Below are 18,200 nucleotides of genomic sequence, written 5' to 3'. Positions count from 1 at the left end.
CGTCCATGCAGTTCCCCCTGCCTGGAGTCCCAACTCTATGAAGTCTCCTCATTAGTCCTTCCCTTCTCTTCTGCTCCCTGTGGTACACCACCCCTCCATGTCTAGCAATTAATTATTTCTTTGAGCTTTTCTGTTGGCCAGTTTTACTACTGAGAACTCCCTGATAGTCATGAAGTGGGCCCTCTAGTAAATAAATGCTTACTGCTGCGAGTGAGGCCACCTCCCCACAACCAGATCAGAGAAAAGGAGCCCAGGCCCCGCCTAACTTGCTTCTACATCAGGGGAGAGGCGCCCAGAGATGGCTGGAGGTGGCTCCAACGCGAGCTGACCAGCTCTGTGCCAGGGACCTTCGGGAGCCCTCCACAGGGTGGCAGATGGGGGCAAGGCGTGGGCGCTGACACACACACGCGCGCGCGCGCGCGCGGTTTCCCCAGGCGCCCGGTAGGGGGCGCCGCCCCGCCGGCCCGTGTCCCACCGCACGGCCGGCGGGCCCCTCGCGCAGGCGCGTTGCCGGGGGCGGAGGATCCGGGCCGCGCTTCCTCTAGCCAGGCCTGCGAGCTTCCTCCCAGTGGAGCCGGTGGCGAACCGAGCTTGGCCGCCGCTGCCGAGCCTGCCGCCGCCCTCCTGCCCCCACCCCACCCCGCACCCTGCCCGGGGGTCCTGCCGGGGTGGGGTTTCAGCGGGCGACCGCACGGCCGCGCCGTCGTCGGGGCCGTCCCGCAGCCAGTAGTCCCTCCGCCCCAGCCAGCCTGTGGCCGCCGGAGCCTCCGCGGCGTGGAGCGCGGGGAGCCCCCGCGGCCCCCCATCCAGCGTCCGGGGCGGCCCCCGGCAGCCGGCGCGACGTTCCAAAATCGAACCTTGGTGGCGGTGTTCGGAAGCGGAACTCCGCCGGGGCCGCGCCGGCTACATTGTTTCCTCCCTCGATTCTCTCCCGCCCTCTTCCCCCCCTCCTTTCTTCCCTCCCCGACCCCCGGCCGCGCGGCGGGCCCCCTGCCTCCGTCTGGCCGTCCCTCCTTCCTCTCTCTCCGCACCTACACCTCTTTGTACCGCACGCCCCTGCTCCCCTCCCCTGTCCCCTGGCCCCACGGACCGTCCCGCAGGCCGCTGATGCTGCCCGCAGCGAGCTGGCTCGGCCCACAGTTTCCCGAGAGAGGTGAGTGCCTGGCTGGCCTGGCGGGGTGCGTCCGAGTGCTTCCCGGTGGGAGATGCTAGAGGCTGCCCATTCCGCTTGGGCTGCTTCTGTTAGCAGTTGCCGTCGCTTCCACTCCCATCCCCCACCTTCCTTACCCCTTCGTTCCTGGGTTCGAATTATCCCGGGAGTCCTTGTCAGCCCGACTGAGAGGGCAGCGCAGCAGGGAGACCCTGCCCTTTGAGTCCCACAGACTTGTCTCAGGCCACCCCGAGTCTGTCCCCGTCTCTCCCCGCCGTGGGGCCCGACGGGAACCCAGAGGAAGTGGGGTGAGCCTGGGCCAGGGCCCTGGAGAAAGGGCGGCTTGCCATTCCCTGTCCAGGGCCTCCGTGCAGGTCCGCGGCCTGCCTGGGTCTGCCCCCTCCCCGCCTCACCCGCTGAGGCCTTGCCGGCCCTAGGAAGCTCAGGGCCGAGGTCGAGCCCGTCACCCTCCGCCTCTCAGAAGACCAGGCCTAAGCCAAGGGACCTCTGGCCCTTGGGTGCGGACACTGGGCAGGGCCCCTGTTCTGGATGGAGGTAACACTGAGCGTTAGGACCGCGTTCCCACCCCCTGACAGTCTGGTCAGCCCATCCTCCTAGGCGACTCAGGGCCCAGGCCCGGTGTCAGGAAGAGGCATGTCCAGCCGCCAGATTATTGGAGCTTAACTAGGGGTTCACCTTCCGTCCAATTTGGTAGACCCGAGAACTGAGGCTCAGAGGGGGAAGCTGCTACCCCCGGCCTCTGGCAGAGTTTTACCTTTTATCCTCCTATCCCCTACTCTGCAGGTTAAGGGCTTCTGTAGGTGGAGGGCAACCGGGCAGGCACCTTCACCCGCCAGGGATGCAGGCTCCCAGGCTGGGCCAAGGGACCCTGTTGAGGGAACCTGTGCTCCTCTGTCGAGGTCTGCAGAAGAGGGAGAGGACGTCCGGCTGTGTTGGAGGTGGGCTCAGACAGCCTCTGTACCCCCTCTGGTACCTGCGGCTGCACGCCGCTGTTGGGGATGTGGTGAGAGCGGTGGGGGCACCCATCTGGTGGGGCCCTGGAGCTGAGCTAAAGCAGCCCGATGGTCAGTCCCAGCACAGTTCTCCCACACCTTGTCCCAGCTAGCGCAGGAGAAGCCGAGTTCAGAACATGAATGGGATCCAGTGGGCAAAGTAAGAGCCCTGTTTCCACAGGGAGCACCCTACAGCCTGGGCATAGGAGCATTGTCAGGGGCACCCAGGGGGCTGTTGCAGGCTCCCCACACCATGGGGGTTCTGGTGTCTTTCTTGGTGGTACCTCAGCGGGAGCAAGGCAAAGGCAGCAAGAGGGAGATTGGGAGTGTGGCAGGACCCTCTGGCTCCTGAAAGGGTGGGAGGTTCCCTGGAGGATGTTGAGCCATGTCTGGGGCCCTGCTCAGGCCTCTGCCCTTGATTTAAAGTTTTGTTTATTTATTTATTTTTGAAAATCCAAATGTGGTGGGCCTGTGAGGCTCCCCTCACCCAGCCCTAACTTCTTTTTCAGCCTGAGGCATGACATGGTTAGGTGCTTTTATACCAACCGTGACCCCTACTTGTGCAGCCAGGGTCCTGTGGCCTTTGTAGAAAAGGCTCTGGCTCCAGGCTGGCACGTGTGCAGGGATATGTTTTTTATTTGGTGAGCTAGGTCCCTTCTTCCCTCTCAGAAGTGGCTCCTTGTCTCTCTGCATTGGGTTGAGGGCAAGGAAGGACCAGAAAATGGGTCCCCAGCATCACTGCAGGGGATACCAGACCCCAAGAGTTAGAGCCACTATGGAGCAGCTCACAAGTACATGCTATGGAGCAGCTCACAAGTACGTGCAGAGGCTGAGGCCCAGAATCCACCGTAGGGCTCAGCTGCTTCAACAAGCTGCCAGGTGGCCTGATCGGGCAGCCTGGCTCCAGTTCTGAGTTCCATCTTTTGAGGAATTTCAAACCTCGATTCATAGTCCCCAAAGAACAGAGTTATTTGATGTAGAAAAGACATGGTAGTGAGAGACCCTAACGTGTCCGAGAGGCTGCCCCATAACGGAAATACCATGCCAGGGTCAATAATGTCCCAGACACAAGGGCCAGAGCTGGGAGGCGGGGGGCAAGTGGGGCCCAGGAAAGCAAATCTGAGCTCATAATGAGAAAACTTATGTATGTTTCTTAATTTAGGAAATAACAAAACAGCACTACAGGAAATTTAGAAAAAAAAAAAGAGATCACCCACTATTTCTTTACTGGCACAGTGGTTGTAATATTTTGGAGTTCTGTGCCAGTCTTTTCTGGATTGTTTTGGTTTTTTTTTTTTTTTAGTCGCTGCTGTTGTTATTAGAATGTGCATGGTATGACACCTTTTTTTCATTTACTATTGCCTCTCTGGGCATTTTGTCATGTTGCTACACGGTCTGTGAAACCGTCTCTAAAAAGCTACCGAATTTTTCAAATAGCTGCCACAGCAGCCTCACCTAGACTTTCTTACTAAGCATGTGCACTGTTGTTGCCCACCTGCTGCTGTGGTGGTGGTTGCTATAGACCCCTCCAAAAGCCGTCAGGAGTGCTGAAGAGAGCGGGCAATTTAGCACCCAACTGAGATCGGTTCTAGGCCCAGCCCTGCCATTTAGGCCTGGATGGAGGGACCTTGAACAAGTCACCCTCTGCGCCAGAGTTCTTTAATGTACACACCAGGTGTGGTGATAGCTGCTTCAGAGGGGAGTGGGCAGACAGTATGGACTAACCAAGGTGCTAGCAGGAGCCTGGCACAGCCCCCGGCTTCCATAGGCACTTTGTCAGGAGGGGTTGGCACTATTGATAGAATGCCCACCACAGGCTGCCTCAACATGTGGGGAAGACACCTGGGGCAGGACCCAGCCAGGGGCTGATCTGTGTCAGGGGGCGGAGGCTTCTGAAACACTCTGTCCCTGAGGTTCCGGACTCCGGCCAGTCCCCTGTCCTGCCTCCCTGTCTTCCCCTTCCCCGTCACCCTGTGATTGGCCAGCTGAGGTCATGGGATGGGCTGCTGGTTGGTTTCTGGAACCTGAACCTGCCCATTTTCTCTTCTCCCAACATCAGAGCTGAGTGGACAAGGCCTCTTCTCTCAGAACCCCACTGCCTCCTGTCCCCCAGCTTCAGCTACTTCCCAGGCCAGCCCGTCTTTCCCTGGGAAAACTGAGACTTGGGCAAGGAACCCAGGCATTCTGAGCCCCAACCCAGGGACAGCCATGCCAACCTCATCTCTCACTTTCCCAGGGGCCGGGGGAGGTAGGGATTTTAGAGCCTCCTGTGGGGAGTTGGAAGAGAACATAGATGGTTCACAAATCCCTGGGGAAATCTTATGTGTTTGCGCCGTCTTCAGAAGGTGTTCCCTGGGTCTAACCTGAGTACGTATTAATGTGATGTTGCTTGCTTCCTCCTGTTCTGCTTCTGTGGAGACAGAGAATTGGGAGTACCCTCCTGGGTCCACCCTGTGGACAGTTGAAGGAAACTAGTCTCAGCTTGACACTCCCAGGACTAGAAGACCATTGTCCCAAATGACCCTGGGATGGCCCAGAACTAACCTAGTGAGAGGGTCCTTCCCAAGGTGCCCATTCAATGCAGAGGTCCCCAGGCATGTGTCCTTGGACTCTTGCTGCCACACTGCTGCCTGTGGAGTGTCTCCCTTCTCCCTGGTCTTGGCACAGGGGAAGTGGGTATTACAACTGCCCTCCTGTCCCACAGTGTGTGCTGGGATGAGGTCACAGGGTGGAGCGCTCTCCAAGATGCTGGTCCAGCTGAGTTAAGCACTTACTGTTTTTCTCAGTCCCCTCTCCTTGGTTGGACAAGATGGGTGGAGGAACACGCCACCCCCCCACCCCCACTGCCTCCCTTCCTTCTCTCCTCTGGGTCCCTTCATCCAAGGGCTAGAAATAGAATCTGCTAAGTAATGATTAAAGTCAAATTCAGACCTAAAAATAAAGAGCTGGTGAAGGGAGAGCTAGTGTGCTCCCTGTGTGGCTGAGGGGAGAAGGGAGCAAGTCCAGGCTAGCTTCCGAGTTCCAGGCCCCTGCATCCTGGGAGAGACCAAACCCCACTGGGGTCTCAGGACTGTTCCACCAATTGTGGAGTCTCTTTGTCGAGCAGGATGCAGCCTGCACCAACTGGACAGACAGACAGGACCAGGGAGAGAATCCCATTCTCCCCTTGAGGAAACCGAGACCCAGAAGGGAGAAGGGGTCTGTCCAGTGACCATCTGGGAGCTCCCCAAGGCAGACCCCTGGGGACCTGAGGGCTACACACAGCCCATCTCCATTCTGCCTGCTCGGTTTCTCTTCCTGGTTTTGAGGTACTATGATGAGAGTAGCTTCTCATCACACACTAGCTGTGTATGCCTTGGTGGGGCTGAGCCTCTAACCGCAGCTTCCCTCCGCCTCCCCCAACCCCCACCCTCCGTGGTCTGGACCCAGAGTTGCAGGAGCAAGCAGTTGGAAGCCTTGTGGGTGGGTGAAAACCTGAGTGACATTCTGATGCCTGCTTACCTGGTTCTCACCCAGACCCAAGCGTTTGTGGCCTGTGCAGTTTACAGATCAGGGAGACTGGAGGGGAGAATGAAGAAGGAACCCTGAGAGCTTCCCTGCTGGCCAACAGAAGAGACCAGACTCAGAGAGGAGTCAATTAGTGAAGGCCTGTGGTTCTGTCTTCCGGGCAGAGCTGGTGGGAGCTCAGAAGCTGGGGATCTGCGTAGGCTGTGACAGCAGAGGACTTCCTGGAGGGGAAGGGCCATGAAAATCAAGAAACATTTGCAGAAGAGGCAGGGTTGGGGCAGAGGTCCTTGATTGGAGCTCCTACCCTCCCAAGGGCTCTGACTTTTCTAGTTGCAGTGTGGCCCTAGACAAAGTCTTGGCCTCTGTGTCCATGATGAAGGATGGCAGATGAGCAAGGCGTGGGCACAGGTATAACTTGTGCTTCCCACAGCAGGAGGGCCAGGCTCTGAGCAGACCTTCCCTCAGCCTCCCTCCTCACCTGTCTGTCCTCTTTCAGGATGTCAATATGTCTTGCCCAAGGAAAGGTCGGAGGTTTTTCCCTGACCAAATTCAGACAGATCTGAGCTCAACCCCCTGCCCTACCCCTTAGAAGCTGGGTAACCCTGCTCGGAACCTGATTCCTCCTCTGTCAACAGAGCTCAGCAGTAAAATCTCACAGGGTTTTGGGGGGGATTAAGTAACTCAGGTTGGATCCGCAGGCTCTCATTCTGTGCTTTCATTTTTATAGCCATTCTGCTGGGGGAGGGTGTTGACCCCCTTCTCCCTCATGTGGGCAGCAGGGCTGTGTGCCTTGTGTTAGGCCCATGCTTTCCCTTCTGAGCTGTGCATTCTGCAGATCCCATTCTGAGGTGGGAAGACCAGGAATCTGGGGCCAAAGTTCTAGACAGCTCATGGGCCTCTGGGCCTCAGTCTTCCCTCCTGTAATATGGCTAAGAGACTTCGGATGAGGGACAAGGACACTCCATCATTTTTAAGGGTTCCCTGAAGGTCAGTACTGAGAGGCTGTATGTAAATACAGGCAAATAAAGATGTAAACACCACAGCCTTTGCTTAGGCAGGGAAGGGGCAGGCTGAGGAAGGCCCTTGGGGAGGCCCTAGTCCCTGCTGCCCAGTGCATGTAGGTAATTAGGACCCTGAGTGGTAATTAGAAACCTTTCTGGGCCAAGAGTATCAGCCTCCAGTTGCAGGGGGGCCTGGGGGAGGAGACTCCCACTGGCCTCCTCTCACTCCCAAACCACTAGATGAGACTTCCAGTCCCACTGAGCCAGCCATTGGGGGCAGGAAAAAAGCCAATGAATTGCTGTAATTTATTTTATTTTATTTTTATTTTTTCCAGCCATTAGACCGGCATCTCCCCTTAGGGCAGGGGTGCTGAGGGAGCTCCGGGGGTGGGGGTCGGGCAGCATACACTGGAGTCAAAGTGGGGCATCCTTCCCGCCTTTCCCTGACCCCCAGGGAAGTTGAGGCGTTTTCAACGGCTTTGTGCCTGATTCTGCTGCCCAACCCTGAGACATCTGTGCAGTGAGGGTGCTCAGGCTCTGGAACCTTTCACCCCCATGGCCTGATGTGTGGCCAGAGGCACCCCAGTGTCCATAGCCAGGGTGTCCTTTGCAGAACCAGAGGTGGGGCTGATTTTACTGCTGCCAAACCAGCCCAACTGCTGGCAGTGCCGCACCCTTCTCAGGTGCACTGCCCTTTCAGAGGGGTGTGCCCAAGTCGGAAATTCAGTTCTGCTTGATTCTGTCCTGTGACTTTTCGGAAACCTCTGGGCTGACTTCAAAGACTCTGTGCACCCCACCCTGAGCCTTCTTCAGCCTTAATTAACTCCCTCTGTGCCACAGTTTGGATTCTTAAGCCTGGCCTGATCTAGCACACTCCTCTTCTAGTCACTTCCACCTAAATTCCTCCCAGTTCCAGCTCCCCTCCCCTTCTTCCTGAAAGACTTCCCAGATTGCCCATGTCTGACCTGTCTGTCGAGGCAGTGAGCACACCTGGCCATGACTGACCCTCAGGAGGACAGGAGCAGGTCTGCACTTTGTTGAGGCATTGAGTGGAGTTCTTGGGGCCCCCACAGACAGGACCTCCTGGGCCCTTTACTCCTCCAGCCCACCAAGCATGGAGCTGGGTGTACAGGGAGGCTCCTGAAAAACTGGCTCAAAGAATGAGAAGGCAAGGGGGACCTATCTGCCTGTTAACTTCAATGGCTGCCCATGCCCCACCCCCCAGACTCCAGCTGAATCCTGTGGCAGAACCAGTCTCTGGGGGCCATGGCCCCAAGTTCCCCCAGGTCTCTTGTGCACTTCCCCTTTCAGTGAGTATTTTTAGCTGGGTATAAGCAGTTACCAAAGGCTCCCATGCCTCATTAGGCAGTGGAGTTCTGGTGAGGGGGGCAGGGCAGGAGCCCCTTGACCTACCCTGGTCCTCAGCACATGCTTGGCTTTGGGGGTCTGAAACTGTTCACAGGGTAAGAAAATGGCAGCCCAGAAGTTTCTGGGCTCCCATCCCTACCAGCCTGGGCTCCCAAGAAAGGCCTGCCTGAGGCTGTGGCCACTGACCTCAGTATTTGGGCACAATGCCCAGCCTGTTCCCGGGACCCTAGCACAAGGACTGCTGGGAGCAGGGTTTGGGGCAGGAAGTCCCTGTCCCCTAGTCCTGTAGGGGTGGGGTGACAGCTGCTGTCCTTTGGGGTTAAATATAGTTCCATCGGTTATGGGACCTCAGTGTAGTGCAGCCAGCCTAGCTTCCCCCTTTCCTTTGTTGGTTCATTCATTCATTCAGCACTCTGGGCCCAGCCCATGCTGGGGACATGAGTCAGCCCCCAGCTTTTCCCCTGAAAGCTCCCAGGCCCGGATCAGTGAAGTTCTTACTGCAACCCAGGGGTGTATGAGAGGCTGTCCATGCCCAGAGCAGCCAGCACAGCTGGGGACCACAGAAAGCTCCTGGCAGAGGTGGCCTTCAAAAAGTTATTTATTTTCAGTCTTATTTTTAGGGGGAAGGTAATAGATGCGTGTAGTTTAAAAAAAAAAGTTAAGGACAAAAATAGCAAATATACAGTGAAAAGTAAGTTTCCCTTGAACTTAATACTCACTCCCTCTTCCCATCTCAGAGGCAGCCTCTCTTAATCAGTTTCCTTTACTGTTCAAAGATAATCTGCATATCTGAGTTTAGGGAGGAATTGCATATCACCTGGAAAAGCACAGCTTGTAATATACTGTGGATGATGTCCCTCACATGGCTCTTTTTTTTTTTTTTTTAAACTGATCTTTTGAGTATATCAAACCTACCAAAAAGCTGAAATAATAGTATAATGAATACCCATATATCTTTTACCCAGATTCACCAGTTCTAAACATTTTGCTGCATTTGCTTTACGTCTGTTTTTTGTAAACATAGACATGTGTGCATATATATTTTTTGAGTGTTGGTTGCAGGCATCATACCTTTTACTCCCAAGTATTTTAGCATGGATCTCTTACATAATCCCAGTGCTGTGGGTCACACTTAATGTATTATGTAATATTTCCATTTTCCCAATTGTCCCCAAATGATTTTTATAGCTATTTTTCCCTCTGATCCAGAATCCCATTCAGAATCACTCATTGAATCTTATTGTCATGTTTCTTTCTTCTTTTCCAACTTTATTGACATGTAATTGGCATATAATGTTGCAAGTTTAAGTTGTAAAATGTAACAACTTGATATGTGTATATAGTGCAAAAAATTACCACAATATGGTTAATTAACACATGCTTCACCTCACATAATTATCATTTTGTTGTCTCATGTTTCTTTCGTGTCTTATTTAATCTAGAACATTCCCCAGCCTTAGTTTGTTAGGTCTTTTATGACATTGACTTGAAGAGTCAGGCCAGTTGTTTGGGCTCCGTCTGATTGCGCCTTCCTGACAGGAGTCAGGTTCGGCAGCTTTGCGGAACACCACACCAGAACCCGTGTCCTCCTGCGGGCATCAGCGCAGGAGGCCCTCCGTGTAGCTTCTCTCACTATTGGTGATGCTTCATTTGACCATTTGGGTAACAAGGTGTCTGGTATTTGGAAGCTGTGTCCAGCAGCTTTTCCTTCAATGACTTGGACTGGCTTTTGCCGTTTCTGCTCACTCTGTCATGAGGAGTATTGTGTATCAGCAGCTAGAGATCTGTTCTGGCCCCATCAGTTGGAGTATGTTGTTCCCTTTTAGGGATTTAGGTCATTTATTTGTGTGGCCCTTATTAATGGACGTAAAGATTGTCTCTCAGTCTCTTGCTACTACAAAAGTACTGCATGGACTGTCCCACTACATTTTTTAGGCAGGCATCCAACAGAAGCATTTTCTCCGCTGCACCCAAAAGTGTAGCTGAGGTACCAGAGAGCTAGCAAGTCCCAGGGCAGCTGTGGAGCTTGGGGGTTATCACCAACCCATTGTACTTTGGGGGCAGCACTGGGTCTCCAAGTTGTAGCCAGTAGGGCAAAGGGAAGTTTGTTCCTCTCCGAGCCCAGCCCCTCAAGGAAGCCCACCCAGGTTACTGTTCCCTGGGCTTGCCCCTTCCTCTGAGCGGCACTGACTTCTCTCTCCTCCTTTGTACTCTCTCTCTCCTAGGCCAGTGTGGTCATGGCATGGTGCAGGCAGGAAGGTGTAGAGGTGGCTGACACCTGAGGGCTCACATGTCATTGGGGCAAGGTGGTCACTCAGGATGTGACTTCAGGCAAGGCCACCTTGCCTCTTGGCTTTGCTCTTGGTCCCTATCTATAAAATAGGGTAGCCTCTCTCAGTTGTTAGAGGACTTTGATAAGCCATAATCTGCTGAAGACAGGGCCTGGTACAGAATAAGTGCTCAGAAAACAGGGCCTGTTATTATTTTTATTATTATCAAGTCAGTGGGGAGGCGGTGGCAGCTGCAGGCTGGGAAAGGAGTGTTTGCAAACTGACAGCTGGGAGGGTGACTAATGACCCCACAGCCTCCAAGCCCTCCTGCAGTCACTTGTTTTGCGGGGAGGCGAAGTGTGGGATGTGGAGAGCAAGTAGAGCCCCTATTTAGAAGAGACTGTAAGTTGAGGGGCCTCAGTTCAGGTTCTGGGCTGTCACCCTAACTAGCTGTGTGACTTTAGGCAAGTTGTTCAACCTTGAGAGCCTCAGCTTTTGCTTCCATAAACTGGGGATAAGGAGCTCACAGCTCCCACAGTATGGACCACGAGAGCCCAGGGGGCGGTTTCTGTACTTCAGGTGGCCCATGAATGGGGTGTGGTGGGGCATGGGAACAAGGGTCTTCTTCTTGGGGCCTCAGTCTTCCTGTCAAACAGCGAAGGTTAATGGACTTGCCTTGAAGGAAGGGAAGAGAAGTGGGGGGTTTATGCCAGACACTTCCAAGTCTGGGGCTTCATTCTACTCCTCCCAAGGCCTGCTTGCACGGGACCCCTGTCCCTGCCTTTCAGGGTGAGGGGTCTGAGTCTCAGAAGGGTTGAGTCCTTCACCAGGTCTGCCTGACTCTGGAATCAGGAGTGAGTCCAGGAAATGATGGTGGTTCTCCTGGCTCTGTTCTCCCTGGCTCCTTCTGGTCTCCAAGACCACATACTGTGCTGCTGAGGCCCCATGACCCTCAGAAATAAACTCGTTCCTCACATTGGCGTTTGAAGCCCCTTCACTTTGCAAGGTTTATGCCAAGCCCAGTTCAATGAATTGCTGGAGTGAACCCATCCCCTGACTGGGCTCAGACAATCTCATAACCAGAATCAGGAAGCTCCCCTCGTGCCTCTTCCAGTCACTGCCTCTTCCCAAGGGCAGTCTCCACCCTGCACCATGGATTAGGCCCAATTTTGAACTTGATACAGATGGAATCTGTGACTGGCTTTTTCTTTAACATTATGTTTAGAAGTTGATTGGTGTTTCGTAGCTGCAGCTTACTGAAATTCACCGCAATTCAGGGCTCCATTCTGTGAATACACCACAGTTTATCCATCTGACTCTTGGGAGGCATCTGGGCAGCTCCCAACCTGAGGTTTATTATAGGTCTTGGTGCAGCGGGTGCTCTTGTGCCTGCCTCAGTGGACACTGGTCTGTTTTCTCCTGGGTGTGCACCCTGGAGTGGTATAACCAGGCCATGGGGTCAGTGTGCCTTGCCTTTAGAGATACTGCCTGGACAAGTTTTTATAGATGAAGAAACCAAGAGGCCCACAGAGGACAGGTGACTTTTCCCAAGTCACATTGCACCTTCCCCAGGTTCACAGAACTGCCCTGGCCCCCCCACCCCCAAGATTAGTTAGCTAGCGTCAGGCTTGGGGCTGGTGGCTATTCAGTTGGTCTGTAAGGCCCCCTGTGGGCTTAGGGTTGGCAGCTCCCTCTGTGCCCCACAGTCCTCAGCCCTCAGGCTCCTGCCTCCTCCCTGCTTCAGTGCCCTCAGCCTACTGAGACTGGAAGGACAGCCCCCACCCCCAGTCCCAGCTCGGGCCACCTTTGGCACCTGTTCAGGTTGCTGTGGGGAAGGAATGGGAACTCATTGACTTGAGGGGAGCCATCTCACACCCCTCCTCATTCTTCCTTTTTTCCCCACAGCTCTCATGGTACCAAGTGATAGGTCAGCTTTCCTGTGACACGGGGACGCTAGATCTTCTGAGAAGATGTCAGCAATACAGGTACCATAGGGGCAGCGTCTAGAGCAGTTGAGCACCCCTCTGCCCCCCCAGTGAGGGTGCTGACCAGAAGAGGGCTCAGATCAGTTTACTCCCTTTTCCCAGCCCTCTGTCCCAGCCCTGGCTTTCAACAAAGTGGGGTTCCAGGGTGCGCCATCACTCATACAGCCCTCGGGGTGGGAGGTCTGGGGCAGCGGCAGATTATCAGCTGGAAGGAACCCAGAGTTCTTGTGGGAGGTGGCACCTCACCTGGCTCACAGAGGCCAGCCAAGAGCTGTGACCACGAGGGTTTGTACGTAGGTGGGTGCCACACCACCCACTTGTTGCCTGTCCTACAGGCCACCTGGCCATCCGGTACAGAGTGTATTGCCAAGTACAACTTCCATGGCACAGCAGAGCAGGACCTTCCCTTCTGCAAGGGGGATGTGCTCACCATTGTGGCCGTCACCAAGGTAATCAGGGACTTCACACGGCCACCCCACCCTCTCCCACCTCTGGGCACTCCCTCTGGATCCTGGTTCCCTGCAGGGGAGGGTGAGCCTGAGAGTGTGTCTGGGCTGCCCTGTCCCCAGGACCCCAACTGGTACAAAGCCAAGAACAAGGTGGGCCGTGAGGGCATCATCCCAGCCAACTATGTCCAAAAGCGGGAGGGCGTGAAGGCAGGCACCAAACTTAGCCTCATGCCGTGAGTACTGCTGAGGGGGCTTCCGTCCGAGCCTGGGGAGGAGGGAGGATGAAGAGCCCTGATTCCTCTAGAAGAGAGTCAGGAAGACAGGGAGGCTAGAGAAAAGGGCTGAAATGTCCTGAAGGCTTCTCGAGATGAGGGGAAGGGCGTGGGTGCTGGACCTCCAAGGGTGAGAGGGGTGGGAACAGAGGAAGGGCCTTCAGAAAGTGGAGCCTGACAGATGCAGGACAAGGCTTGTAGGGGCACTAGGCTCCATACCCTTGGGCCACCATGACCCCAGCCTGGCGTCCCCCAGCTGGTTCCATGGCAAGATCACACGGGAGCAGGCAGAGCGGCTTCTGTGCCCTCCAGAGACGGGCCTATTCCTGGTGCGGGAGAGCACCAACTACCCAGGTGACTACACGCTGTGCGTGAGCTGCGATGGCAAGGTGGAGCACTACCGCATCATGTACCACGCCAGCAAGCTCAGCATCGACGACGAGGTGTACTTTGAGAACCTCATGCAGCTGGTGGAGGTAAGCCGCTGTACCCACAGGCCTGGGTGCTGGCTCCAGTCCCACCGCTTCTAGCTGTTTGACCTTGGAACTGTCATGCAGACTCAGTGGCATCTGCTGTGTGCCGGGGTGGGCCTCTGATCCCACAATATCACCACGGAGAGGGTGGCACTGTCCCTGTGTCATAGGCCAGGAAATGAAGATTCACAGCAGTTAGACTTGCCTGAGGTTACACAGCTATAATTGGAGGGGCTAGGACTTGAATCTGAATCTGTCTGATCCTGGAACTACTTTCTTCCAGCCCCTTATGCAACTATATGCCAAGTGTGTGCATATCAGCTACGCCTTCATGGCCAGGGCTCCCTGAGCTCATGCACCTGTGACAATGCCCACATGTTCCTGCAGCGCCTGAGGCAGCTCTGCCGGCCCTGGCCAAGCCACACCTGTAGATATCTCCTGAATTCCCTCTCAGCTCCTTCCCCCTGCTGGTCTTGGCTTGGCCTCTGGCAGAGGAGGGTCCTGGGCACACCTGGCTACAGGCTGGGGTCTGGACCAAGTCAGTGCTTGCCTCTCTTCCTGGGAATGCTGGTGAGGACCAGAGTGGTAGCAACAATGGGAGATCTGTCCAGCAACTGGGTGTAAAGTGGCATGGGCAGTGGGCCGTATGTCGGAGTCTGGGGCCTCTCTAACCCAATCCCTGCCAGAAATAGGGAGCTCTCCCAAATGAGAGCTGGGCTCTGGGTGGGGGTGGGGAGGATGGAGGGGGTGGAGGGGGTGTGGTAGGAGGGGGAGCGGAATAAGTCTTTGCCGCCCTCTGGTGGTCATACCGGACAGTGCATGTGAGCTGCTGATGAGTGCCTGCTCTGTCCCTTGCAGCACTACACCTCAGATGCAGATGGACTCTGCACTCGCCTCATCAAGCCAAAGGTCATGGAGGGCACAGTGGCAGCCCAGGATGAATTCTTCCGCAGTGAGTGCCACCCCCATTCCCAGTCCTCACTTGTCTGCTCATCTCTTGCTACCCAGACTTCTTGACACTGCCGCAGCCCAGAGGCTCTGGAGACCTCCAGGGAACCCCACACATTATAGTCCAGTCAGCCTCTATAAACTCTGCTCCAGCCTCTCCACCCCTCACTGGACCCCCTTTTCTTTCACCAGGTGGCTGGGCACTGAACATGAAGGACCTGAAGCTGCTGCAGACCATTGGGAAGGGGGAGTTTGGAGGTGAGCAGGAGGGGCTGGGAACCCTTCAAGGGACCAAGGGACTCTTGGGGAGTCAGGGAACCAGGGAACAACCACCAACTCTTTCCCCACAGATGTGATGCTGGGCGATTATCGAGGGAACAAAGTCGCTGTCAAGTGCATTAAGAATGACGCCACTGCCCAGGCCTTCCTGGCTGAAGCGTCGGTCATGACGTGAGTTGGGCAGGGGGCGGGTGGGGAGGTTGGCCCTCACAAGGAGAGAGGATGAGGAGGCTTGGTGGGCTCTGATCACTTTGTCCTTCTCCAGGCAACTTCGGCATAGCAACCTGGTACAGCTTCTGGGTGTGATCGTGGAAGAGAAGGGCGGGCTCTACATTGTCACCGAGTACATGGCCAAGGTGTGCACCAGCCCCAAGATCCATCCCTGTGCTGGAGCTGAACACAGGGGCTTTGCACCTGCTTCCAGGCCCCCACTGCAGCCTTGGGCCCTGCTTTCAGACCCCTCCCTCCAACTGAGCTTTGAAGTCCCCAGGGCTCAGCTTTCGTCCTGGCTCATCATTTGTTCACTGTGGCCTTGGACAAGTTGTATCACCTCTCTAAGCCTCAGTTTCCTCATCTGTGAAATGGAGATACTAACAAAGTTGACCTCAGAGACTGATGAGAATTAAGAGATAATGCGTGAAAATGGCTGAGAGTGTCCAGCATGTAGACCCTAATCTTCATGCCAACTCTTCCCATGCTCCTCCTCTTTCCTCACATCTCCTTTGGGTGTCACCCTTCACCCAGCCCCAGGTCCACTCTTCCCAAGGGCTGGAGGGCAAGTCTGAGCTATGGGCCCTGGTCTGTCTGTCCTGTTCCAGGGGAGCCTGGTGGACTATCTTCGGTCACGGGGTCGGTCGGTGCTGGGCGGAGACTGTCTCCTCAAGTTCTCACTGTGAGTGAAGCGGCCCCTGGGGAAGGGAACCCCACCCTGCTAAGGGGGCCTATCTGAGGGGGCGTGTGGCCGGCTCTCCCCCAGAGATGTCTGCGAGGCTATGGAATATCTGGAGGGCAACAACTTTGTACACCGAGACCTGGCTGCGCGAAACGTGCTGGTGTCTGAGGATAATGTGGCCAAGGTCAGCGACTTTGGCCTCACCAAGGAGGCCTCCAGTACCCAGGACACAGGCAAGCTGCCAGTCAAATGGACAGCCCCCGAGGCCCTGAGAGAGAAGGTGGGTGGGTCTCCCCCAAGTCCTGAGCATTGGTTCACAGGGGTCCTGGGTTACCCAACCCCCAGATTCCCAGCACCTGACCCAGCTTTCCCCATCTGCATGGCAGAAATTCTCCACCAAGTCTGACGTGTGGAGTTTTGGAATTCTTCTCTGGGAAATCTACTCCTTTGGGCGAGTGCCTTATCCAAGAATTGTGAGTGTGGGCACTGGGGTGGTCATGGCTGGGGCTGTGGGAGGGGTGAGCAGGGGGTGGGGCCTCCCTAGTCTGAGTCCTAGAGGCTGCAGGGGTGCCCTCAGGACCTTCTAGGCTGCTTCGTGGGCCTGGGTCTGAGGCAGAACTGAAGGGGATCCCTGAAAAGAGATGTCGAGCAGGAATCCCCTTTTGGGGTGAGGCCCTGCACAGAATTATGCCACCCATCTTCCCTCAGCCCCTGAAGGACGTCGTCCCTCGGGTGGAGAAGGGCTACAAGATGGATGCCCCTGATGGCTGCCCGCCTGCTGTCTACGAGGTGATGAAGAACTGCTGGCAGCTGGACGCCGCCTCGAGGCCCTCCTTCTTGCAGCTGCGGGAGCAGCTCCAGCACATCAAAGCCCGAGAGCTGCACCTGTAATGGCCGAGCACCCAGGTCCTGGCCTTTGGGGGCTGAACTTGGAGAGACAGGGCCTCGTGCCCCCACTCACTGGGCCCCAGCCCGAACTGAGCCCAGCGGGCCTCTCCTCTGTCCCAGCCTGTGCCCCCGCTGGCCCCTCCAGGACCCCGCCTAGGCCTGGCACCTTCTCTCATGGACCCACCTGTGGGGCTTGGGGAGCCCTACTGAAAGGCCAAGAAGGGAGGAGGCTGAGGAGCCGGAGGCAGGCACCCCACCCATGGTCAGGCTTCCCCTGGCCTCCCATCTCTCACCCTCCTAGAGTTTTTATTCCTTTCCTTCTTTGAGAGTTTTTTTCATGTGCTTATTTTTTATTATTTTTCAAGATAAGAAGAAAGAAAGTACCCAGCAAATGGGCATTTTACAAGAAGTACGAATCTTATTTTTCCTGTCCTCCCCATGAGGGTTGGGGAAACCAGGCCCCTCTCTAGGGACCCTTTGCCCAGCCTTGTTCCCCATTCCGTGTTCCATGTCCCGTGTCTCTTTGGTCGCCCCGTGTTTGCGCTTGACCATGTTGCACTGTTTGCATGTGCCCGAGGCAGAGTTCGTCAGGGGCTTGGAGCTCGTGTGCTGCTGCCGCCACCTGCCTTGTGAGATGGAATCATAATAAACCACTCCATGAGGACACTGCTGCCCAGCCTCGGCGCTTTCTCCGCCGGATCTGCCTGTCCCCCATCTCCCATCCCCCATCCCCATCCCCATCCCTGTGCCATCTTGTCCATCCCCGTCTCTGTCAGTGGGGCTGTGCTTGCCCTTGAGTGGAGCAGGGTGGGGAGCACGGCCGGGAAAGGTGGCCACCGCTTTGTGTCAGCTGCACCAGCAAGTGTCCTGTGTCTGCCATGGGAGTTCTCACCACCTGCCCTCCCCCACTGTTCTGCTGTAGCCCAGCCTTGACCCTGGGACCGCCTGGGTTCTGGGGCCCTGTCTACAGGGTAATGCCTGGGGTCCTGGCTCCCTCTCCTGCTCTGTGCTGTGCAAGCCGTCATCACAGGGAGGGCTGAAGCCAAGGGTGGGGGTGAGGGGGAGATCCAGGCCGCACCTGATGGAGATGGGTAGGAGGTAAAGTAAATAGAGGAGATGGTGACCCGGGAGGGAGGCTCTGAGCTGCTGGTGCTTCTCACAGTTCACCTGAGATGGAAGATCACGGCCCCTTCCCCATTCATGCCACGTGCACAGTCCTGTGCCTGAGGATGCGAGGGGGTGCATCTAGGGTGGCACAGATGGAGAATGAAGACCGGCCCTGGCATTTTCTCCTCCTCGGGTTCCCTGGGCCAGTAGTCCGTGCAGAACCTCAGAGTCGGGAGAGGCTCACTTCGTGCACTGAAGCAGCTGTGGGTCCCCTTGTCCAGTTATAGGGCTCTGACCCTCCCTGCCGCGGTCAGCAGGGCCTGACATCCAGGGAGCCCTGACTGCAGGGAGCCTGTGCTGGCACGGCAGTGTGGCCAGCACCATCCCTCACCCCCCCAGCACAACAGCCCCTCACCTCCCCCAGGCTGGCCTCTGCTCACTGCTGCACTCCTTTGCTAGAACTGGACCATTCAAAACCAAATATATGAAAACCTTGCTGTGTGCTAGGACTGGGGTTCAATAGTAAACAGTAGGCCCTGTGAAGTTCGCAGTTAAGGAGACGATCACAAAGACAGTTAACCACAAAACTGGTAAATGC

At 55.9% G+C, this 18,200-nt stretch overlaps 1 protein-coding gene across 1 annotated transcript; it reads left to right on the top strand.

Annotated features, from left to right (window-relative positions):
- The first annotated feature begins 540 nt into the window (after window positions 1–540).
- Window positions 541–17,161, top strand: CSK (C-terminal Src kinase). Its single transcript, XM_090270013.1, has 13 exons — window positions 541–1,153; window positions 12,215–12,294; window positions 12,630–12,743; window positions 12,864–12,976; window positions 13,272–13,491; window positions 14,347–14,440; window positions 14,629–14,694; window positions 14,787–14,886; window positions 14,981–15,071; window positions 15,534–15,607; window positions 15,692–15,887; window positions 15,994–16,080; window positions 16,316–17,161. The coding sequence occupies exons 2-13, from the start codon at window positions 12,280–12,282 to the stop codon at window positions 16,496–16,498; spliced, it is 1,353 nt and encodes a 450-aa protein (XP_090126139.1). The 5' UTR covers window positions 541–1,153; window positions 12,215–12,279; the 3' UTR covers window positions 16,499–17,161.
- Window positions 17,162–18,200: the final 1,039 nt, after the last annotated feature.

The sequence above is a fragment of the Furipterus horrens genome, unplaced genomic scaffold (assembly GCF_987537825.1).
Source record: "Furipterus horrens unplaced genomic scaffold, mFurHor1.1.pri manual_scaffold_3, whole genome shotgun sequence".
Taxonomy (NCBI): Eukaryota; Metazoa; Chordata; class Mammalia; order Chiroptera; family Furipteridae; genus Furipterus; species Furipterus horrens.
Note: the sequence above shows the minus strand (reverse complement) of the source record. Positions and strands in the feature narration are given on the sequence as shown.

Excerpts from the sequence above, each read along its gene's own strand:
- CSK (XM_090270013.1), top strand. Across the intron at positions 12,977-13,271 it reads ACCAAACTTAGCCTCATGCC|CTGGTTCCATGGCAAGATCA; the intron begins GTGAGTACTGCT and ends GGCGTCCCCCAG. Across the intron at positions 15,072-15,533 it reads TCACCGAGTACATGGCCAAG|GGGAGCCTGGTGGACTATCT; the intron begins GTGTGCACCAGC and ends GTCCTGTTCCAG.